This window comes from Schistosoma mansoni (assembly GCF_000237925.1).
Source record: "Schistosoma mansoni, WGS project CABG00000000 data, supercontig 0154, strain Puerto Rico, whole genome shotgun sequence".
NCBI classification, from domain to species: Eukaryota; Metazoa; Platyhelminthes; class Trematoda; order Strigeidida; family Schistosomatidae; genus Schistosoma; species Schistosoma mansoni.
In genome coordinates, this window is record NW_017386049.1 from 131,692 (window position 1) to 158,321 (window position 26,630).

General features: G+C 36.7%; 2 protein-coding genes across 2 annotated transcripts in view; one reads left to right on the forward strand and one right to left on the reverse strand.

The window, feature by feature from the left end:
* Smp_155580 (annexin, putative) overlaps positions 1 to 3,126 on the forward strand; it is a gene marked incomplete at both ends in the record, with an annotated part of 19,085 nt that extends 15,959 nt beyond the window's left edge. The window contains 2 exons of the mRNA XM_018798265.1: positions 1,296 to 1,408; positions 2,983 to 3,126. Of these exons, the coding sequence (XP_018646696.1) occupies positions 1,296 to 1,408; positions 2,983 to 3,126 (257 nt within the window). The remainder of the gene's footprint in view (positions 1 to 1,295; positions 1,409 to 2,982) is intronic.
* A 6,994-nt stretch (positions 3,127 to 10,120) lies between these two features.
* On the reverse strand, positions 10,121 to 18,886 carry Smp_155570 (hypothetical protein; the record flags this gene model as incomplete). Its single annotated transcript, XM_018798276.1, has 4 exons — positions 10,121 to 10,261; positions 11,363 to 11,524; positions 17,146 to 17,435; positions 18,202 to 18,886. 4 exons carry the CDS (start codon positions 18,884 to 18,886, stop codon positions 10,121 to 10,123), a joined length of 1,278 nt encoding a protein of 425 aa, XP_018646697.1.
* Between the last annotated feature and the right edge of the window lie 7,744 nt (positions 18,887 to 26,630).

Genomic DNA, 26,630 nt, shown 5'->3' on the forward strand with positions numbered 1-26,630 from the left:
GGGAGTTGGAAAACCCTGATTCAAAACCAATCGTGCACATGGGCTTCAGTATCCAGAGAGAACAAATGACGTATGAACTAATCGTTGGTCACTGGCTACCATGGGACTGCATCCCCTCACGATTCTCCACTGTCTTGTGGATCAGACCTTTAGGTCGAAGGCTCCGGTTGTGGCCTCCTAAGAAAACCACCTGCTTCGGTTTCGGCACCCGGGCAGTACCACAGCCCATACACAAATCAAATAATTTTTGTGTTGCGCATGTGTATCTGGTGCCGCTTTGTACCATAATTTATGTGTTTAAATAAATAACAAATAACTCCTGTAACTACGTTCTCTTGAAAGTAAACTTTCTACTATGTTACTGCTAATTGATATTCACGTTTTATAGTCGTTTGAGACCTCAAAAACGTATAGGAAACTAGAATCAACACAGTTTGCTTTCTCAAATTCCTCACATTGTACTATAGTTATGAGTTTAATTTCAACTATTTTCATGATTGATATTAACTGTAAAGTTCAAAAGCACTGAATAGTTTTACTTTCCACAGTTTGATGAATATTGTTCTTCACCCCAACGCATAACCTGATGACCATCTGGATTCAGTAACCAAGTGTATAACGTTTTTATGTTTGACTCAAGCGGTACTGAATTCACGGGCAATCCTAACAGGATCCTCATAACCAATACGGGACTGATCAATTCTAGTGCTCGAAATCAATATGAAAATTCAGACAACAATTACAAATGAATTGTTAAACTTAGTTCTATGTTAATTTCGATAGAGCAATGAAAAGATGGAGTTGATCGGATCATTTCATTTCTATTAAAAATTGCTCAATAGTAATAGATCAGAAGGAGTTTTGTGGAGATTTTTGTATTTTCATAGTTGAAATCATGAGTCAATTGAAGCTAGACTACCAAGGAAAACCTGGAACCACTGGACGGCCGTTTTGTTCTATTATGGGACTCCTCAGCAGTGCGCATCCACGATCCCGCACTTACGAGATTTGAACCCAAAAACTACCAGTCTCGCACCAGAGCACTCAACCGATAGACCACTGAGCTGGACGGCAACCAACGGTGTTAATGTCTAACTTCAACCAATCCACGATTTCAAGCAACCGTTGAGCAACCGAGTGCAGGATCGTGGACGCGCACTGCTGCGGAGTCGCATAATAGGACGAAACGGCCGTCCTGTGCTTCCATGTTTTCAATGGTGGTTTAGCTTCAAATGATTCATGATTTCAACTATGACAATAATAATTAAAATGAATTTTCACCTAAATTATTTCAGATACTTATTCTGTAAACAAACCAATGTATTTCGCTACATTATTCCATGATGTACTTCATAAAGAACTCATCAGTGTGTTAACTGCCCAACGTTTACTTATTTTCCGTTCAGAAGTAAGTTTATATGGATGAATCTTTTCTGGTTATACTTAATCCATTTTCAGTTTAAATTTGTTATAAGACTATTTTGATGTAGGTTTGTTCTCTGAGCTGGATGATTTGGTCGTGGAGCTTTCATCGTCCTTCTGAATGACATCATCAGCACAACCTTTGGGTTGAAGGACTAATTAATATCTTTCAGTTCATCTAATCCTTTTTCGAATGTGTAAACTTAACAAACTCTAGTTATGTATTGAGTTAATTTATTTCTAACGAGGTTAATTTGAATCAAAATAGGGAAGTTATCTGAAGTGTTATTTTTTTCTCGGATTATGCTTAGTTACAAACCAATACTCTAGAATACGAAACGACTGTATGTCAGATGCATTATGGGCTTTAGATATGTGATGATTGTGTTCACATTAAGTTGAATCATTCTAAATGGTAATGTGCAATGCTTGCACTGCTCTTTTATATTGTAACAGGATCTTTGGAAACTTTTCAAAAGATTTACAATGATTTATCGATAAAGAGCTAGGCAACAATCTGTATTCTTCAGTGATAAATCCTTCATCTCTTCGACTGTAACGTTAATGTATTAGTATGTAGCACTTATGCGGTCGTACGTTGATAGAGGAAATAGGTTACCAGAACACCCAAAGAAATCAATCTTTCTGGACACATTTATTATCAGTACACATCAGCATGAGTTTCCGAGTATGTAAGAAAATTATATATGGATGAAAATTATACAACAACTCCGCCTGTATCTCCTCCGGAGACTACTGACGATACCATGACCGGGTAAAGGAGGAGGGTTGAGCATGGGGTTAGCGACGCTGTCTCGCAGAAAACCAACTCACGAAAAAAAGCTTACCAGAAAATTATATAACATAGACAATAATAAAACAGCAAAGGTGTTAGAAATAAGTAGTAAGGTGACGAACAAGCAATAGTGACAACTAGGAAAAGGTTGGGTAAAGCTCACCAATAGATTTGAGTTAAAGAATTATTATAATCTGTCAACACAGCAGTTCTAGGTAGGGTCCATGAATAATCGAATTCAACTACGTCAGGTGTGAGATAGTTATCCATCTCATGCAATGAGAGATAGAAGCGCAATTCAGTGAAGTGATTGAAGTTAAATATTAAAACCGCTGATTTCTAGCTTAGCGATCTATATGGATTAAAGGTTTGCATATGAAACCAGACAGGGGTGCTGAATTCTATTTCTTTTGATGAGCTTGTGACTGCACAATGCTAAAGAGTTCTATACTCAGATGAAAAACAGCCTTGAAATACCTCCAGGTTTCAAACGTTTGTGATTTAGAAACTATGGCGATTCTATGATTGTCACAAATCCTTATCAAGATGGAATTATTGAACAAGAAAGGATTCAAAATTCAAGTAATCATGTATTTAAATGAATGAAAGCTCTGCAATGCAATTCATGATTTCTATTGAGGTTCACATCAACCGCCCTTCGTTTTTTTATTCGAATATGAATCGACATGGTGTACATTTGCTCCTCACTATTCATTTGAACAAAAGTCTAAAACGGTTCTCTAACTTTGTTAATTACATTTCAGGTTGATTTACAATTAGTATGTGATATATATGAAGCATTGTATGGAACATATTTGTCAGATGATGTCAAACAGAAGTACTTCGGTAAACAAGATAATGCATTGACAAATCTTTTGAAGTCAGAAGAAACAACTGTTGTTTATTAGTCGTCAAAGTAGCTGTTTGGATAGAACAAATGATGAACCAGACACATGGATGATGCATGATATAACAGCTAACAAAACTAGTTTGTTTGTAAAACGTATGTGTTTGACACTTCTCGTTTGAGATATATCTTTGTATGTTGATTATGGTTTTCATTCTGTCATACATAATCTACTATTGAATAAACCCTCTGAGTAAACTGTAGTAAGCTCTGATCGCTGTAAGCAAGAAAGAAACTATGCGGTGGTCGATATTCGATATTATCCCTTAACTTCGTGTATTGTTCGTTGTGATAACCGTTACTCGATAACGTCCTAACGATGTGTAAATCAGAAGGTGAATACGAAGGGTTAATTGCGTTTATTATTGGACCACAGACAGATATCCAAATTTACAGGCATGTTAGGCAAGCATGAAAGAGTAGTGCCGTAAAGCAGGCGAGTGAAAGAGAGATCAATTGATCGAGTAAGCGAGTAAGTGAGTACAGTACAGTGCATTAAACAGGCGTACATAATAAAGGTACAATAGTATAGATAGGTTGTTGTTGTTGTTGTTGTACGAATGACTGTCCGTTAAATAAGTTAACAAAAGGGCTTAGCCAAATTAGATGTAAACAAACTCAATTGTATGTGAGCTGCTAAGACAATAAGCGCGAGACTTGTGGATTATAAACGAATTACTGTTGTGCATAATATTACTTCAGTTGGTGCAAACAATAGGTCAAAGTATTTCACGATGAAGTTAAATCCTAGGAGACGCTTAAACAGATCACAGAGAACTCTTAAGAAACGGACATGACCATACTGACGGATGATCTAAATGCCAAACTCAGAATGGACAACAAAGGTTATCAAGATATCATGTGAGGACATGAACTGGGAGAAAGGAATGAGAATGATGAAAGATCTGAAAGTTTATGTGCATTGAATAAAATAATTATAGGTGGTAGTATATTCTCACACAAACGCATTCACAGAGCTACATGGGTCTCATCGGATCACAGTACACAGAACCAGATCGATCATATTTGTATCAGTAAAAAAAATCGGAAGGATGGTGGGAGACGTGAGAACCAGGAGAGGAGCTGACATAATTTTAGCTCGTCACCTAGTGGTTGACAGGAGGCTGACGAAGGAACAAACAAACGGAGACATAACATAACAAAGGTTCAATACAACATTTATTCTAGATACTGACCCCCAAATGCCCTGGTACGACCGAGAGTGGGAAGACTGCTCTCTCCCTCTCGAAATGCTCTCACATGGCCACGCGTATATAGACTCTGCCAGGCAAGTACTACTCACTGCTTCTCGTGTCACCGGCGTTGTTTACGAAATTGAGAGGACAAAAAACGAATGCCCGGAGCTTTAACCGGGTTGGTGGACAGAGAAAGTTCACTTAGGGGTGTTGGAAAACCCTGATTCCAAACCATTGGTGCACATGGGCTGGACCCAGTATCCTGAGGGAATCAACCGTTGGTCACCGGCTACCATGGGACTGCATCTCCCACGATGCTCACTGCCTTTTGGATCAGACCGTAAGGTCAAAGGCTGGTGGTGTGGCCCCCTAAGAAAACCACCTGCTTCGGTTTGGGCAGCTGGGCAGTATCACAGCCCTCACACAAATCATACAAGATTTGTGCGGCGCATATTTATCTGGTGCTTCCTTGTACCAATATTTATGTGTTTAAATAAATAAAACAACGAATTCAGGATATCTCTCAACAGTAAGTTCCAAGACCTACGAGATCTACTCAAGAGAGAAGAAATTAATGTGTGAAATGTCCTTATGCCTTTTCAATTACCACATGACTAAATCATCACTTAGAACACCGACGTATATGACCCTGGTACCATTTCAAATCAATGACACGTTAACCAATACCAGCAGCTTAGAATTAACTCTGATTTTCTCTTGTCTCTTTTCGCCTTGTCCAGAACAAAATCTCAGCTTCCATTGTATAAATTGTATGTTTCAGATACACGTAGATTATATACAAGCAAACGGAACCGCATCACGCCGTAAAATAAAAGATAATAATTAAACATAAACTAGGCAAAAGTGGCTGTGAGTGTGAGAGATTGTAATTATCACATTAGGAATAACTGGTAAATAATAAATCGTATAAAAGTAGCATTAGGTCAACTGAAAGCTTATGATGAAAGGAATATGAATGTAGATATAATACAGTTACTTAAGAATATTCCAATGGTAATATATGTATTACTATTCCATAAACAGTTCTTCGCAGTTATCTTCCATTTGTTCTTTTTTCGGATGTAACACTGTGACGGATAACTGGAAGTAAATTAAAGAAGCACCAAATTCAGCGTGATAGAAAGTGCTGTGCCTCAGGGAGCATTATAAAAAAGAACGGATCTTTATCAAAACTCTGGAAAGAATTCGAGAAAGGAAGTATTAGAAGATAGTAATTAACAACAGTTGAACAAGAGCATGGCAAGTCAAGGCACAGACAGAATTCACAGAGAAAAACAACCAAGTGAAGTAAAGCATTAGAGCCGACGAGAAGACCTAGCAACAACAGAAAAAAAGCTGCAAGAGAAGGAAATATGAGGCAACTATATGCGCAATGAAATAACTTGTAGGGAAATATCAGGAACCAGATGGACCAGTCAAGGACAAGAAAGGTAAGTCAATCGCCGAAAGTGAGGAACAGCTGGTCAGGTTGGTAGAACACTTTGAAGATCTCTCGAAGAAGCACGCAATACTGAACACACCGGGCATTTAAACAGCACAAACGAACCTTCCTATGGATTTCTTTACGCCAACAATCAAAGAAATCAGGGTGATCATCAGACAATGAAAACGTAAATGCGAGGATTGGCAAAGCAAGGACGGCATTCCTACAGTTGAGGAGCATATGAAACTAAAAAAGACCGTTAACCAATATCAAAGTCACAATCTTCAATGAGGATTCAAGAGAGTTCTACTGCACGGAGCTGAAACTTGAGGAACTGTCACAACCGTCATCAGAAGTGTACAAGTATCTACAAACACTTATCTGTGTAAGATGGTCAATATACATTGGCCGGATACCATCAGCAACAAACTACTATGAGAGAAAACAAATCAGCTTATCACACTGATCAACATGATTACCACTGTATTTGTCATCAACCGGTCACGATACTATTCTGAATTCTTAGACATAGTAGTTGGAATGTTTCACAGGGAAGTGTTGGGATCCATATGTTTTGCTTTCATGTTCAACTACAAAATAGGAAGCCATGCGTAAGGACTTTCGTTCAAATGTAAACGAATAGTTCCTTTCACACTGAAAATAGTTTGATCAGAAGGCATAATGATGATTGATGAAGATCAAAATATTTCGAGAGTACAATTCCTATAGTGGATGACGTCCTATGGTGCAGGGTATTGGGTTTCATTAATAGGATTGTTGTAAGTTAGTCACATTGACCTGTAGTTGAAGTTACTTGTAATCCATGGGACCGATTTATTATTGAAGAACCATTGAAGTGAATACCGTGAAATAAATGTGGAAGACATTTCATAACATTATGGATACTGTTTTGAGCACACGCTAAGACATATGTTATTCATCCACAGATTATCTTTCATCTTAGCTATGACATACTCATCTTGTGTAATCATTAGGTCTAATTACTTCACATCAAATTTACAATGACTTGTCTACACACACACATGATATGAATGTGTTATATCACATCGACTGTATTAGTTAGTCAAAGGAATAAAACCACTCAACAACTGAAAACCTCAAGCGGACGAATTTATTCCACCACAATGATCGATTGCACGCTTTTTGACCAGATTCTTATAATTTCTCGGTGTCACTTGTTAACTGATTTCCAGTCTTTTTCGGAAATCATCAAATGTATTGGTCTGTCAGTCGTAACTTTGTTCCCATTTATTCATTGATTAATCAATACCTGAAGTGAAGACTAGTTTTCGGGAATTGTAATGCATATTTTAGACTTTCTCGATCATAATTTTAACACGTATAACACGATCAAAGTTTCATAATGATTCCTTTCCTATAACATTCAATTAGTAACCGTCTGGAACGAAGTGCTGACCAAAGTAGACATAAAAAACTCGAAATTGTATTCATGAGAAACTTTTTGAGAGAATGATGTTATTATGATCGCTATCAAAGGTCGAAATCAATGGAAACTAGTTTTGTTTGATATGAAAATCTTTGATCTCTCAACATTGATGAGAAGACTGGATCACCGAATACCTGAACTGAATATTATAAAACACTTACACCCACTACTTTCTTTTGATTATCTCTATCTAAATCTTCACATCCATCATTCTCAATTCGTTTTTCGTAATCACCTGGATAACACACCTCTGATTATGCAACGTATTCACACAACAATATTGTAATGATTACTATTAAAGTGAACAAGAACACAAGTGTGGACAATCGAACGTATTGTGAGCGCACAATTACAGAATATCTCACTCAAATCTGACAACCAAACAGGGAATAGTTAATTGATAGTCTCAGTCTCGACTGTTCCTTCTGCAAATATCAATACATCGTCTCTGATTTCATTGTTCATACATTTTCATATCGACTATGTTCCTTCCCATTCTTTTGTTATCAGTCTTCTACTAAAGTACACTCAATCCCTAACCATCGTTATATTCTACTTACATGGATATAAGTAAAGTTATTTGAACGTTGATGAACTGACCATACATATAAATAATAATTAGTAGATAGATGGATAGATAGATATGTGGATAGACTGGCAATGCCGATGAATGAAATGAGTCGTTCATTCGTCAATGAGTACTCTGTGTAAACTGTGACAAAATACACAACACTACTTGCCCATCTGATGAGTTGATAACGATATCACATCGATGACAATCTTGATCATCTATTTACTAAGACAGTTTCAACTATGCGTAAATAATGACCGTTTGAAAAATAAACATGTTCACTGACTTCCAACTCGTATTCGAGTTACACCACAAGATTCTCTCTCATTTTCCATGAATCTTTCAACATCTTGACATCTTGGAGAGATGTGATAAGATCCTGAAAATTTGATTGTGTTATTTTGAGTAATTCGTGAGATGTTATATAAACTCGTATCGTATTCAGCTTGATATGTTTGATCTTAAGTGTACAATGATAAAGGATGAAACATTAATGAGATCACATGTACAATTAAAACTATTTCGCTAATTTACACATTGTTTATGTATTTGACCGGGTACGTTTATTATGTTCTCGATAATATAAGGATCGTTTTATTGTAATTTCTACTGATGACCCATACAAGCTGACTCACTGGTCTTGAAACTAGGCATTCACAAGCGAGACCGAAGTCCCTGTTTTCCACATTCGAATCCGAGTCGTGGATGCACATTGTTGAGAATTCACATATTAGAGAGAACCTGTAGTCCAGTACCACCAGTTTCTCAATGGAGGTCTAGCTAAGATCGGTTCGTCATTTAAACTGATAATCTAATATTGGTTATATAGGAAGTGAGTTTACAGTTTCAAAAAATTAAACTGTATTCATATTTCAGTTAAATTTATACATCAGGTGGGATGCGACATCGAATTCGCTGCCATAAGTCTAATATGATAGTTGTGAAAAGTAAAGGTTAGTATAGATATGGCTCAAATAATATTCTAAAGACTTTCCACAACTGACAAACAGCGTTATAGTTCAAACTTGAAGTGCAAAGCCAAATCACGATTTCTTAATCAGTAAGTGGTAAATAAACTTCATGGAACTGTGAGAGGATTTGTTTACAGAAAGCTTTGATGAAGTGACCACACTGCAAACTTCTACAGCTAGTCCTCCACTAGCAAAAGTACAAACCTAATTACACTTCTCGTAACATCAGTTCAGCGAATCCTCAGTCTTAATTTCATAAACGGAGAATAAATTGTTTAGAAAATAGCTCTTATTGAACATACATATTCAGTGAGATTTGTTGACAACAACAGAAAGATCAATATTCAAAAACAATCAGCTACCTATCCAATGCTCACTCTACTATTCAGCTGCACATGTATGCATATTTTGTAATTTACAAGCTATTCATTGAACTAAAATTGTCGCTGTCCTCCAGTTGACTCATATTAGTCAACAATCTAAAGAAATATCACTCACATCTTACCATTTGCATAGATATTTATAAATTCAACTCCTCATATGGAGCCTGATACATAAGTAGTTCAATTAGCATTTTATCTGAAAGAGTTCAGGTTCATTGCTCATCTTAATTGATCACATACACAAATCAGTGATGGCTGTGAGAGCGAGTGATGAGAGTAACAGTATTTATTACTATTCAATAAGGAGTTTCGACGATGTAGAAAAGATTTCATTGTTTCTGCCGAATCTATCCTAACGAGTGACAGACTAGAAAGTAAGGTAAGCATGGGGATCATCAGGAGAATCGTTGATTCCGATTACGCTATCGCAAATATCATCACCTAACAACAATGATATTTATTATCAGAAGTGGTTTTGTGGAAATTTATTATTTCATAGTTGAAAGTGTGAGTCAATTGAAGCTACACCACCATCGAAAACCTGGAAACACTGGACGGCCGTTTTGTCTTTTTATGGGACTCCGTAGCAGTGCGCATCCACGATCCCGTGCTCGCGAGATTCGAACCCAAGACCTACCAGTCTCGAACCACAGCCCTTAACCGATAGACTCACGCTTTCAACAATGTTATTATTGGTATAAAATTATATTTAATCTGTTTATTTAAATGTTATTGACAAGTAATCGTTTGAATAATGACAATGATAGTTTATCCAGTCACATTCAAGTTGAGTTATTTTCTAACAAGTTCCATTTCAACAAGCACATGTTCATTCCTTAGATCAGTTGGCAAGTATATAGACAATGTATTTCCCTTCATTTCAGTAGTTAAATTGTTTGGATTCAGATTGATTGAATATCCATTTGGATAATGTACAGATAACGGTATGTAAATTTCTGTAATTAAATTCTGTTTCTCACTGTACTGATTTCTCGTCTGGTTTGTAATGAAGGAGAAACTATATTCTCCAGTTTTATGATTGAAATGTTGCTTGACAAATCTCCCATTTGTTGACTGAGGATAGGGACGAATGAAAGACTGCACCTGTGGGTATGAGAGAGAAGGGGAGAATGATGAACAGTAAGAAAGAGATCAGAAGGGGCTTTTTGTAGATATTTCAGAATTTTCATAGTTGAAACCATGAGTCAATTGAAGCTAGAAAACCTGGAAGCACTGAACGGCTGTTTTCATCCTATTATGGCACTCCTCAGCAGTGTGCATCTACGATCCCGAAATAGTTTACTGGATCATACTGATTACGAGCCATTCGAACTATTCGTGTATCTGAGAATCGGTCATCACGTTCACTCAGTTTCAAACAAGTAATATAGTCTCGTTGGCTAATACAGTAATTATCGAACTGTCAAAACTGTAAATCATATCGAAATGATTGTTTTGGCGCATACCAAATGTCTTAGTCTACAATAAACAACTGAGTGACACCTTCTGAACGATTCGGTTGAGCTAATATAGCACAAGACATATAACGTTGACATTTCAGTTCTCAAAGATTTGCTATCATTCTAGATAAACGTTTGACTTTATTCGAGCTGTAAACTTCTCGTTTCGTCAGTTATATTCAACAAATTCGCTACAAACCTGAATTTCGAAGTAAAATATTATTTTCATAGTTGAAATCATAAGTCAATTCAAGCTAGACCACCATGGAAAACCTGGAAGCACTAGACGGCCGTTTCGTCCTATTACGGGACTCCTCAGCAATGCACATCGATGATCCTGCACACACGAGATTCAAACCCAGGACCTACCAGCTTCGCTCCGGAGCACTTAACCGATAGACCAATAAGCCGACATCCAACGGTGTTATTATCTAACTTCAACTAATTTACGAGGTTGAGCGAGCGATCACCAATTGTCTTCAGTGAGTTGATATCTCACAACAACTGTTCCGGCGCGAAGCTGGTAGGTCCTGGGTTCGAATCTCGCGGGTGCGGAATCGTGGATGCGCACTGCTGACGAGTCCCACAATAGGATGAAACGGCCGTCCGGTACTTCCAGGTTTTCGATGGTGGTCTAGCGTCAATCGACTCATGATTTCAACTATGAACATATTGAAATGTCCACAAAAATCCCTACTGATGTAACAGATTATTGTTGAAAATGTAAGTTCAAAATTTCATTACCTGACTTTGAATAGGATTTCCTGCATTATCTATAAAGTATCCATCCCAAAATGTCCATGATTCAAAATGTTTATCAGCTTCATCCAATACCGCATTACATTCTAGCGTGTTGACACTAGATGGATTTCCATCGTCTCCACATAAACCGAATTCAGTTAAAAATCTACCACCTCCAGTTGTTTTGTTGCTTTAATTACATTGGAAATCACAGTCGGTAAGAGGAACTAAATGAAATTTGAAAGGTAAATAGCATTGCATGATTGTTTATTAATAGTATAGGATCAGTGAATAAGATGCTGTTTCACTTGGATGAATGAGCCAAAGTGAGAAAATATCGGTAACGACGAAAAATTAACTACATCTAAAATGCAAATGGTATTTCACACAATCACGAAAGGGTGAGAGGCGTCTCCTATTGGATTCTGACATCGAATGTTTCCTTGACTAATGGTGGACATGAATTTCTGTTTTCCAAGAGACCGATATTCGTGAGCAAATGTTCGCTTCGCAATTCAAACCCACACGTTGATATTGATAGTTTCATTGTAACAGTCGGTATTTTCTCGACGATGGTATTCGTGACCAATTTGTTATTTACGACAATGGTGAAATGACTATTTCGTGGCTTCGGTTCTATATGCTCGACCAGGCGCGTTCGAATTATAGTGTTGACAGTTATACTTAAAATACCTGAAAAACACCCATCACGTGTGCTTCTCCAAAGGGTGACTCAGTGTAGACTGGATTAATTGGTATCGTGCAAACAATCTAAAATATCTACTTTATTCGTAAAGGTGAAGGTGTAGGTATCTAGTTATTTCCAAACAGAGAGGAAAGTATATTTTATATAACGATAATGTAATGAGAAGATGAAGATTATCAGAACTATTTGATGAGATATTAGCGCAATACATTTCGAGCAATCTGATCCCACATATAATATACTTGTTAAGAACATTTATGTATATAAAAATAAAAGGTCAACTAGGAATAACATTAAGGTCACGTCGATTTTTTTTTAATAAATTTTTTTTGTCCCCCTTAATCAAAAAATTCTCATCCAATTTTCCAATTTTTGTCAATCCTTTTCGTCCAATGAAATTCCTAGTTGTAAATGCGTTATAATTGGTTATGTAATTCTTGAAATTCGTATATAAGCTCTGTACTTATCGATATAGATAATTTTCTTCACAATATGGACGTCAGTAACGCGCAAATTAGAGGCTCTGTTGTTCCTCACGTAGTCACAGAAACGGAAAATGTATTTTTAAAAACATTGTATCTGGTGGCGTTTCCATCACTGGAAGCGTTAAAGAGCGCCATTAGATCTTATGAAATAGCAACGTACTGCCATTATGCGGTGACAGATTCTCACTTCCATGGAGATCGGAAGCCGTATATTAAATTTGTATGTTGGAGAAAGGGCTATAAAACACCTAGCGGTTCTTCGCAGCCGATTAGACGAAAGAGATAATTTGATTAGTGTTATTATATTGTTCATTGAGGACTTCAATGGACACATAATGTCCGGCCTTCATCTTTTGTAAGTTTCTTGAGGGTTATTGGACTGTTGTTCGTGGGAATGTGCATCACAATCACGAGTGCAATTCCCTGAGGTACGACTGTAATACATGGATGCGCCGATTAACGGCGGCGGAATTGGAAACAGTGAAGCCACTGTTGGTATCTGGAACATCAGCATTCAATGTTATACACTACGCATACCAGTCCTATGGGAAACGTCTTACTGCTCAAGATGTTTTCAATATGTGTCACAAAGTGTTCTCACAGGCCAACCTTCCTGGTAAGCAATGTGAATATTTATACTATTCACTGTAGGTGATTACGACAAATTGAAAAATCACATAACGTCACTTGGTGGCCGTTGTGATTATCAATTGGATGCAGATCATAGTCTGTTGTACTTCTTCTTCGCTACAGCAGACCAGATTATTCTGTGTAACAGGTTTTTAGATGTTGTTGGTTTTGATGGGACATACAAAACCAATAATGAAAACATGTTTCTTTATCACGTGGTGGCTTTGGACATGAATTTCATGGCAATACCTGTTTGTATTGCATTTATAAGTCACGAAACATCGACTTTGCTGTCCAGTTTCCTCTCGTTCTTCCGCCAAATGAGTAACAATAGAGAGGTTATCGGTATTGTTACCGATGATTCACCTGCCATAGCTGCTGCCATAACGCAGGTGTATCCCAATTCACACCACCTTTTGTGCCGCGTGCACCTGCTTCGAAATGTCATCAAGAGGGTAAGCTTTCCTTTCTTTAGAATTAACCCATTCATCGTATTCGTAGAGGCTACGATCTGATCTTCTTCAAATATTCTACCGTCTTATGCTAACAAGAAATGTGGAAAGGTAAATCAAAATATGCTTTACAATGTTTTGTTGCTTCCAAAGGTATCTTTCATTTATCGAAGCAGAAGACGGAAATTTCTATCAATATTTGAGAGATCAGTTATTGTCCAAAAAGCACAAGTGGTCGAACGCTTTTAGACCATCTGCGATGCTTCTAGATCAAAGAAATACAAATTTCGTTGAGACGACCCATCGAATTTTAAAGTTGCATAAGCTGAACAGAAAAACACCCGTGTTCAGATCGATGTTCAGTGTTCTGCTTCGCACTGGATATTGGATAGAAGCTAGAGTTCAAAAGTACTCCACTGAATGCCGTAGCAGATCTGTGCTGGGTCGCGAGCCTCAACTACGTCGTCTTCAGGAAAAACTTACACCTGCTGCATGTCAACTGCTGAAGCGGCACTTGCGTGTTCCTATTACTGTATTGTCGGGGGAGTTCTTCACGGCCGTTGATACTACAGGAACTTACACAGTCTCCAGAAATCCTATTACTTGCTCCTGTATCTTTTATGTAGAACACAGAGTCGTATGTCGTCACATCTTGGCATACTGTTCGCACGCTGACGTCGAAGTTCACAGAGAATGCATTGGTGACAGATGGCTACATTTCAACAGCTACGTACCCAGAGTAACGATTGATAATGAGTTACAGGTACAAGTCGGGCAGACAAACGTCCTAACATCGATTCACGGCTTATGTCGGCGTATGTCCGCGGAACAACGTACCGCTGTCCATAACTATGCTCATCAGTTGCTTTACGATGGATTACCTACTACCATCACAATTCCCATCGTCCGAAATACCTCAGGCACCAACCGTCAACAGAACGTAGATTTGGATGCTACCTTAAATGATAACGAGACTGAAGTAATATCTATGAACTCAGAAGAGTTTACGGACCGAGACAATGAGGAAGACGAACGTGCGCACAATGACCGACTGTGTGATATTTGCCATCTACGTCAGCCGCCCAGTGAAATAACTGATGGAAGTGCTTGGATTTTTTGTCCATGCAACGCTATGTTTCATTCGTTCTGTGCCTATGACCTATCAGAAGTATCACCTGGGTTCAACTGTCCCGTGTGGGGCGCTGTCACGGACTCATAGTGGAGTCATTGATCAGGACATGTGAAGAGACCGAGTAAAGGCCCTTTTCAGGGCCACCCACAATTTGATTTAAATTTTGTTTGAATTTCTTGTTTCCATTTTAAGAAGGAGTCATGAAACCATTAATAATTCATTTTACATTCATATGATTTGGTTAATAGGTACAGTAGAGAAATGTAGTAAAATTAGTTCACTATTACAACAAGATCATTTCTATTGCTGAGGTCAAGTGAACAAACACTGATCGGTCATCACAATTCTATAGTAATGAAGCTGTAGATTATTAATGGTCATCGATCACTTTATTACTTTGCCAACAGCTTTTCAGGTTTTTCAAATTTAAGGTTTCAGTAAACGATTCCGTACAGAAAACAACGTCATATAATGAAGATTTACATGTCTAACAAGTCAATAATAATAATGATAATAATAACAATAATAATGGAACATACGAAATGTAATAATAATGTTTCTTATGAGATTTATCACTTCGTGGATCAGTTGAAGTTGGACATTAACACCGTTGGATGCCAGCTCAGTGGTCTATCGGTTAAGGGCTTCAGCTCGAGACTGATAGGTCCTCGGTTCGAATCTCGCGAGAGCGGGTTCGTGGATGCGCACTGCTGAGGAGTCCCATAATAAGACGAAACGGCCGTCCAGTGTTTCCAGGTTTTCCATGGTGGTCTAGCTTCAATTGACTCATGCTTTCTACTATGAACAAAATGTTTAATCATTTTTCACCTGAGCACACACTATCAAAAACAAATTCATCAATTACCAATTGCTAAATTTTTTTCATATCCTTTACTTTTGAAAACAGGGGGTGGTAGGGGGATAATACGAGCCGTGATTTTAATGTCAACCGTGTCACATCTCACTACGTTTACCAATTTGAATGTGTGTGTGTGTGGCCACACATACATAGGGAGAAGCAATCGTGATCTAAAAATTAGGGTGGGTGAACATGTAACAAAATGGTTGCAGAAACAAATACAGTCGAATGACCCCATAAGAATAGAGGATAAACATTCATCATCCTCTATTGCCAAACATATAATTGAAACAGGTCATAAGATGGATCTTAGCTCGGCTTTTGTTGTGTTGTATAAAAGTATAAAAGGGCGTTTACTGAGGTTTATTGAAGCCTTAGCCATACGAAAATTCAAACCCCCTTTGTATATTGAAAAACAGTTTGTTCTCTCTTTGAACCTACCCTGGTAATATTAGCTTACTAACCAGAGTGATTAGGTGTCAAATTGTTTTCACATTATTAGGCTTGTCTACTCTTACTCCCCCCTCCATTCCCAGTCTAGTATATGTGTGATCAAATTGTTCGAAATGTATTGCGCTAATATCTCACCACATAGTTCTGATAATCTTCGTCTTCTTATTACATTATCGAAATTTATCAATGGAACTAATTGATTTACATATTTTACACTGAAATGCTAATGACTGTCTAAAATACAGTGAACACTTTGTTACGTTTGATATCATAATCTGCTTCTAAGTGACGTCCCTGAGTTCTTTCCTACAAATTGTGACATATATGCCAACACAAGTAAATCTCTTGTCAAACTAGAGATGGATAGGGGCTAGCAGTGGACGAAACGCGCATCCTAGATTCCACTGCTAGCCACTATCCACCTCTGCTTATCATGCTTGTGAATTAAGGCTATATCGAGGCAATACACACAGTATCCACGTATGGCAATTAGAGATTGACCAGTTGCAGTCCTAACAAATCGATGGGAAGATTCAAACAAACAATAATGAATGAACTCTTGTCAAACTGTTATAACTATCTGGGAATGCGTAGTCAACACTTGAACAAGTAAAACATGTATGTGGTTCATTGAATGAAAAAGCAACAGTGTGACATACATAAAAGTGAAAATTCATCAACCAACTCCTATCCTAAATGTCAAGTGAATTCGGCGAATACGTTAACTCAGTCACATTGTAGAAAGAATTCTGTCTGTATATTTATTAGAGACAACAGGGGATTTACAAAAATAGTTTTGAACTATAAATTGATCTAAATACAGAAATGAGGAGTTAAGAGCACACCGAAATAAACATTTTATCTTTATGACTGTATAACGATGTGTCACTAAAGTCTCAACAGATTACAAAATCAGGCTAATCTTGAATAAGATGGTAACTACTTACTATTTGATTCAGCCTATATTTATTAATTCTGATCAATTAAAGTTATCTGAGCGATGATATATGAACAACAGTTTAACAAATAATAGAGGAAATTTAAGAGTTGAGAAGAATTTGAAATTTACCGAGTCACATAACACTTTCTTCCAGAAAGGCATTGTGGAGTTCTGATAATCATTCTGTAGTATCCAACAATAATAATGGTAAGACAAAACACTTTTACTCGGTGCTGATTTGTCACGATTCGCTCCAGGAACACGTCGAAATCCAGTCCCTAACCATCCTGAAGTGCTTAGAGGAGTAAATATACCATATGTAACTGGTTCATAGAATATTAGTGATGACTTGTCATACTGACGTATTCTCTCAACAAGGTAATCGTAAACTGGTAATAGATTATATCGGCCAGCATAACCTGAAACCACAAAATCCAACGAACTTGATAGAATGAATTTTTTAAAAATCAAAAAGTATAATACACAATCGATAATCCAAATTCGTTTCTCTCATCAATGTACTATATCTCATAATATCAGTGGTTTCTCACTGACTATCCATAGCAACCGAAATACGTTTCTGTTTCGAATGATAATCAGTTGATCAAAAGACAAATGTCACGAAGTAGTGAAGATAGCCTATTAAGGAGAGCACATTTGAGACTTCCATGTTTTACAAATGTATTGGAAAACAAAAGTTATTAGTGTGAACGGAGTTACTGAGGTCACACGACTTCTCGAGTATCATATACAATGATGTACAACGTGAATGTTCAAACAGTCTAATCAATAAAGTACTTCAAAATGGAAGCTGTCATCAAGGTGACATCATTAGCTTTAATTTTACTTTGCGTTTCATGGAGTTAGCTAGGAAGTTAGTTAGGAAAAAGGCTAGCAGTTGAATCCAGGACGCGCGTTTCGGCCTATTTGGGTCTCGTCAGCCGGATGTACCTGCATCTCACAGTTGATGTTCACTCTTTGGGACTCGAACCTAGTACCTTCCGCTTCAAACGCAATCGCGTTATCCACTCGGCCAGTGAGTCCTCATAGGCACTTGCTTGTGCAATGGGGTGAAGTTTAAATTCCAAATACTAAATACACATGACGTTTATAAATACTCATAAACACAAATCCATTTACTTAAAATCTCAACGTAGCGGTAAAACTTAAGAAATTCAACTTTACCTGGAAACCCTCGTAATGGATTAGAATAAAAATTACCAGGTGGTGGTTCATTAATCAAATCATAACCAAGTACATTCGACTTTTTTCCATAATGTTTAGCTATTATTTCCCAAAAATCACCCCAATGATTCCAAGCACCTGATACATTCTCATATAATTGTTGTGCTCCATTAGTACATTCATAAGTTAAATAATATGCTCCATCCCATTTTGGTAACTTTTTATATGGCCAAGGTTCTTGCATAATGGTTGGTGGTCTTTTAAATTGATTAATTAACCATAGTGGTATACCATCATAAGTACCATATCGACTTGATAAACCATCTTGATGCATATCCAAGATCACATATATTCCATGTTCAGCATATAAATCAATCAGGCTTTCCATTACATTTAAGTATGTTGTGTTCACTATGGATATATTCGGTTTTACTCCACTCCACATAATACCTAATCGTATAACATTTAAACCCCAATTTTGAAACATTTGTATCTGTGTAATATTCCATGCATTTCCTTGATACCATGGAAAATCTTTTTGAACATTATTAAACCCTCTAAATAGTTTAATAAATCCAAGATGATCCATGAACATTCCATCTTGATTTAGACGAATTTTACTAAGAGGAATAGGTTCTGTATAAACTGATGACCAGATGAATATGAAAAGGATTGTGGACCTCATTGAATAATTCATTTTTGTTGTCAGGTAATACATATCTACGTATATATATATCCATATATATGATAATTCACACACATTCACATCATACCATTTGTGATTATAGACTAAATGACTATGGGGGGGGTGATTACACTATATTAATAACCTTGTATAATAATAATAATCAAGATCAACAATTTGATTCGAGTGATGTTAGTTATTTCAATAGTTGGAAATGACTTGACGACTAATGTGAATATGCTATAACCTCAATCTGTAATATTTTCATTCAACAATCAATATTTACTATTACAAACATACTATGTATCTTAGTAGTGTCAGGATAGTTTAGGTAATATACATTCGTTTCCATAGATCAGGTCATTCAAAAATATTCATTATTGTTGCTATATGATATCAGTAGATACAGAATGATATGAACTAGTGAATGCGACATTTAATGGTAGATTGTTTATATATATAAAGTGACAGTGAGAGTGAGAGAGTAAGATACTTTCAATCTCCTCTTATAATCTTTCAAATGATCAATGATATGACCTTAAAAGTTTTCCGTTCAATACATTCTACCCGTGAAGTTCATTTGTCATAACGTCGAATATAAACTCATTGCCTTGTTTTTCAGTCACTGAAAAATACAAACTAGTGACAATAATAATAGTTAATCAAAATATCAGGACTCATAGGCCGAGTGGATAACGCGATAGAGTTTGAAGCGAAAACAACCAGTTTCGAGTCTCAAAGAGTGAACATCAACTCTGAGATGCAAGTACATCCAGCTGACGAGTCCCAAATAGGGCGAAACGCACGTCAAACTGGATTTCACTACTAGCCACTATCCATCTCTGCTTACCATGCTTGTGAATTAAGGCTATATTGAGGCAATACGCACAGTATGCACATATGCCAATTAGAGACTGACCAGTTACAGCCCTAACAAATCTATAGGAAGATTCAAACAAACAATACTAAGTGAATTCAAACTTCACCTTACTGCACAAGTAAGTGGCTATCAGGACTCAGTAGCTGAGTAGATAACGGGATGGCATTTGAAGCGGACGGTACTGGGTTCGAGTCCCACGGTGAACATCAGCTCTGAGATGCAGGTACATCCAGCTGACGAGTCCCGAATAGGACAACACGCGCGTCCTCTATTCTACTGTCAGCCACTATCCATCATTATTTAAAATTGGAAATACCGTTTATTGATGAGAAGTGATTTAAAATCTTTACTCCGAATACTAAAATTTATGAAAGTCTATTTTTGTATGATTGGATATGCATTCATTCAATCGGTTAGTTTTAGAATTTCAGAATTTCCTACTGCATAAATACACTTGATGAAGTTCATCACACTAATAATGGATCTACACTCAATTCAGTAACTCCCGAATTTATGGTCATCTCATAAATCTGTCATCGTATAACGGTCATCTCTATAACTATTAGTCACCATAATAATAAGAAACTAATTATTACGAATAAATGATTCTACTTCTTTCAGACATTTAATAGCTTGACATTGTCATATCAACTGAGTGAACAATGAACATTCAATCTCAACGTTTCCAACATGACTGAGTGACATGGATTCCGAATTAGCTCTTTTCTTTTCATTTGAGTTGATGTTAGTATCATGGAAAGAGTTTCGGTTTAAAACCAATCAAGATAAGTTAGAATGTAAAACATGTTTATTTCATGAAAGTTGAAGTACAATAAAAGCTAATGATGTCACCTTGATGACAGCTTCCATTTTGAAGTACTTTATCGATTGGACTGTTTGAACATCCACGTTATCGATTATTCTGTATGATACTCGAGAATTCGTGTGACTACAGCGATTCCCTTCACATTTATAACTTTCGTATTCCATTACATTTGTAAAACATGGAAGTCTCAAATATGCTCCCCTTAATAGGTTATTATCACCACTTTGTGACGTTTGTCTTTCGATCAACTGAATACCATTTGAAACAGAAACTTATTTGAGCTGCTATCCATAATCAGTGGGACACCACTGATAATATGAGATATACTACATTCATGAGAAAAACGAATTTAAATGGTGATATCAAAAGTAACAAAGCGTTCAGTGTATTTCAGACAGTCGCTCACATTGCAATGTAAAATATGGTTTCCTCTCTGTTTGTAAACAACCAGATACGTGCACCTTCACCTCTATGAATAGTTTATATATTGGAGCTGGTTTGTACGATACCAGTGAATACAGTCTACATTGAGTCACCCTTTGGAGAAGCATACGGAATGTCAGAGACTGATCGTTGCCAGTATGGGTGTGTGAATATTATTATTTGAGCCATATCTATACTAATCTTGACTTTTCACAACTAACATATTAGACTCACAACAGTGAATTCGATGTCGCATCCCACCTGATGTATAAATTTAACTGAAATATGAATACAGTTTAATTTTTTGAAACTGTAAACTCATTTCCTATATAACCAATATTAGATTATCAGTTTAAATGACGAACCGATCTTAGCTAGACCTCCATTGAGAAACTGGTGGTACTGGACTACAGGTTCTCTCTAATATGTGAATTCTCAACAATGTGCATCCGCGACTCGGATTCGAATGTGGAAAACAGGGACTTCGGTCTCGCTTGTGAATGCCTAGTTTCAAGACCAGTGAGTCAGCTTGTATGGGTCATCAGTAGAAATTACAATAAAACGATCCTTATATTATCGATAACATAATAAACGTACCCGGTCAAATACATAAACAATGTGTAAATTAGCGAAATAGTTTTAATTGTACATGTGATCTCATTAATGTTTCATCCTTTATCATTGTACACTTAAGATCAAACATATCAAGCTGAATACGATACGAGTTTATATAACATCTCACGAATTACTCAAAATAACACAATCAAATTTTCAGGATCTTATCACATCTCTCCAAGATGTCAAGATGTTGAAAGATTCATGGAAAATGAGAGAGAATCTTGTGGTGTAACTCGAATACGAGTTGGAAGTCAGTGAACATGTTTATTTTTCAAACGGTCATTATTTACGCATAGTTGAAACTGTCTTAGTAAATAGATGATCAAGATTGTCATCGATGTGATATCGTTATCAACTCATCAGATGGGCAAGTAGTGTTGTGTATTTTGTCACAGTTTACACAGAGTACTCATTGACGAATGAACGACTTATTTCATTCATCGGCATTGCCAGTCTATCCACATATCTATCTATCCATCTATCTACTAATTATTATTTATATGTATGGTCAGTTCATCAACGTTCAAATAACTTTACTTATATCCATGTAAGTAGAATATAACGATGGTTAGGGATTGAGTGTACTTTAGTAGAAGACTGATAACAAAAGAATGGGAAGGAACATAGTCGATATGAAAATGTATGAACAATGAAATCAGAGACGATGTATTGATATTTGCAGAAGGAACAGTCGAGACTGAGACTATCAATTAACTATTCCCTGTTTGGTTGTCAGATTTGAGTGAGATATTCTGTAATTGTGCGCTCACAATACGTTCGATTGTCCACACTTGTGTTCTTGTTCACTTTAATAGTAATCATTACAATATTGTTGTGTGAATACGTTGCATAATCAGAGGTGTGTTATCCAGGTGATTACGAAAAACGAATTGAGAATGATGGATGTGAAGATTTAGATAGAGATAATCAAAAGAAAGTAGTGGGTGTAAGTGTTTTATAATATTCAGTTCAGGTATTCGGTGATCCAGTCTTCTCATCAATGTTGAGAGATCAAAGATTTTCACATCAAACGAAACTAGTTTCATTTGATCTCGACCTTTGATAGCGATCATAATAACATCATTCTCTCAAAAAGTTTCTCATGAATACAATTTCGAGTTTTTTATGTCTACTTTGGTCAGCACTTCGTTCCAGACGGTTACTAATTGAATGTTATAGGAAAGGAATCATTATGAAACTTTGATCGTGCTATACGTGTTAAAATTATGATCGAGAAAATCTAAAATGTGCGTTACAATTCCCGAAAACTCGTCTTCACTTCACATAATGATTAATCGATGAATAAACTGGAACAAAGTTACGACTGACAGACCAATAAATGTGAGGATTTCCGAACAAGACTGAAAATCATTTAACAAATGTGATCGAGAATAGATTACAATCTGGACACAAAGCGCGCAATCAATCACTGTGGTGGAATAAATTAATCCACTCGGGGTTTTCAGTTGTTGAGTGGTTTGAGTCATTTGACTAACTAATACAGTCGATGTGATATAACACATTCACATCACCATTGAAATCATGTGTGTGTGTAGGCAAGTCATTGTAAATTTGATGTGAAGTAATTAGACCTAATGATTACACAAGATGAGTATGTCATAGCTAAGATGAAATATTATCTGTCGTTGAATAACATATTTCTGAGCGTGTGCTCAGAACGCTATCCATAATAAGCAAGGATGGATAGTGGCTAGCAGCGTAATTCAGGACGCGCATCTCGTCCTGTTTGTGACCCGTCATCTGGATGTGACTGCATCTCAGAATTGATGTTCACTCCGGGACTCAAACCCAGTAACTTTCGCTTTAAACGCCATCGTGTTATCCACTCGGCCACTGAGTCCTGATAGCCACTTGCTTGTGCAATGGGGTGAAGTTGAAACCCACTTAGTATTGTGTTTGAAACTTCACATTAATGTTTTAGGACTGTAACTGGTCAGGCTCTAATTGGCATATGTGCAGTCCTATAACATCAATAGGAACATGCAAACAAACAATACTAAGTATCCATAATGTTATGGAGTGTCTTCCATATTTTTTTTTCACGGTACTCACTTCAATGTTTCTTTAATAATACATTGGTCCCATGGTTTACCAGTGACTTCAATTACAGGGCAGTCTGACTAAGTTACAACAATCCTTATAATTAATCCCAAGACCCTCCACCATAACAATTGTACTCTTGGAATATTTTGATCTTCATCATTATGCCTTCCTATCAAACTATTTTCAGTGTGAAAGGAACTACTCGTATACATTTGGATGATGTGTATATAAACTCAGTATGTTTGAAATATAATGATTCATACCACTGAGGCTGTTATTGGTGTTTTGGGCTTAACTGGTTGGGCTAGGCAGATCGCAGGATCGGTTAGCACTCTAGTCTGCTCGTATGGTTTCGTGTGTCACTGCTCCAGTCGATAATTCGCTGCTCCCTAGTTGGCGGTCTCATCAAGCCACACATCAACTAGGCATCCACTCGGCCACAAGACATAACAACCTTCCAAAACATTCAATTAGAATTTTCTGTTTTCTTAGGAGTACACAAGTGGACTACAATCATTATATACACTGCTACTGAGTATTCAAAGTAAGTGTAGCATTTCTATAATGTAGGACGTAGTCCCACAATGTATGTACAGATGTGTCGTCGATTCGTTTGAGTGAACCAGACATTTATGTATAGGTGAAGGAGTAATCAGAAGTGAAGTGACATTTCTTGAGTGCACCAAACAAACTACTTCTCACTTGTTATAAATGATTTCATCTGACCTTCAGCAACCAACGGAATATTACACGTCATAAAATATTTATGTTATCTCGGTTGCCAATGCGATTCACCCTTTTAGACATATGTTCTATTTCGCTTTGTAATCAATGCACATGTGAGTAGTGATTTCTGTATATCATTAAAATATTTATTGCTGTTCAACGATAGCACTCATTCATCTTTATGAAATCGATACCTGGACAAATGTTGCGGTTACATAGGTAGGTGACCAAAACAATGTTGATGAGGAAATCACTGAGTACTTATGTATGGCTAATTGCCTATCATCTATGGCATATCTTAAGGCTGTTTGCCCGCCTAATGATTGTTCTAAGGTTGGACAATGGTGTCATTTCGACAATGTTAATCCCAACTTATGACCATTAGTGTTGGTATAAATTTCTTTCCGTATAGCATTCTTGTGATGGAAATCAATAGTAGGATTTTGAAAACATCTCATTTCACATACTATTCAATACCAGTTTGACATTGTCCTTCGGAACAAACTTACACAAATCATTTGACCTTCTTGTGTCAATGAATATGAATTATTTGACTAGGGTGGAATATTCGAATCACAGAAACTAAATTGTCTTGAGAATAATCACGGAATGGATTCTGGTCCACAGACATGACCAGCTTTACAAATACAGGAATTAAGTGTGTGTGTGTGTACGTGTGTGTATAACGTGTACATATGTGTGATATGATTTATAAATTGTTGTGAGTGGAGATTGATCACAACGGTTATGATGATGTAAAGGAACAGTTAGGAAGCATTATTTCCTCGAAAGGAGGACTAGAATATCTTGAGAATGTCTTGAATGTATTGAGAAGCAGTCATAATACCGATATGGAGTACCAATGGTTATCCGCAATTAGTGAGAAGAAAATGGAAACAGAGAGTACTGAATAAAAATAATTTAACTTCATGTGATAGATCAGTCGTCATATGTGTACTAGATGTTTTAGTAACCTACTGAATACTATGGATTTTATTAAGACCTATCGATTTCTGTGAGGGTTATTTTATGTGGAAGATTCATTTTAAAGGTTTAGTGTGTAAAATTCCCGCCATTTATGCACTTGTAATTTATTCCTACTGATTCCTTCAGTCGAACATTCTGCTAGTCGTTTTGATTCCATTTGAGGTGGTAATATTTGTATTGTAGTTTTTGTTTTCCTTACTGAGTTTACATGTATCTTCCTCAGTTACATTTATGTTGTTTTATTTGATACTTCGTCTTCACGGCAGCCATATTGATTTGTTCCCCATTTTGATTGTGTTACTTGCGTTGACTGGAATTGTGCACTTTTGATTGTGTAGTGATGCAGTGTTCCAGAATTGGAAACACTCCGTGTTATAACGTAACCAAATATTATCTTTCGGACGATTCTGAACGTGATCTAACCGGACAGGACAGAATAACATTTATTTGTTGCACTGGGTAATTCTCTTACATCCTTTATCAAATTGTTTATTTATTTTAATTCAGATGTGACCACTGATTGAACAATTATTGATCGGATAACTGAGTAGTAACATTTGTTTAGGTAATAATGTACGTTCATATTTATAATGAAATCTAGAGTGATCAGTCGCCCAATTACCTTGCTTTAATTTCAACTGGTCAATAGCGCATATCTAAACCACTTAGACAATGATTCTTAATTCCAAACCTTAGTTTAGAATAAACAGTAGAATTAGAATGTCAAAAAGAAGAGAATCTTGGTAAATGTGCCTTGAAAAAACACGGATCAAACTTTTATTATTATAAGAAAATTCACTAATGGAACGCGATATAATTACTTGTATAAGTATTTTAGCGGTAGTACAAGAGTGTAATGAACTGCTTTTCTCGACGAGAATGTGCGTGGTTCAGTGGAAGCAATTGTTGTTGTAACCAATTGTACCAGTGATTGTTTTACTGTACTCGTTGTTTGTTTAACTGTACCAAAATCCATTCTCGTTCCTCTATCTATCTTGTTGGTTCGAACATTCTTACGCTCTGCTCTTATTGACTACAATCTTTGGCACGTCTCGGTATTCATTTGATAACACGAGAATTGCCAATAAATATACTTTATCTGGATCAGTTACAGACTTTCGGTTTGCGAGTTATCAAAGGGACCGAGTTGACTTTGGGCGCGTAATCTTACTGTAGTGGTGATCATAGTCAATCACGACTCGACGCCTTCTACAAGCGTA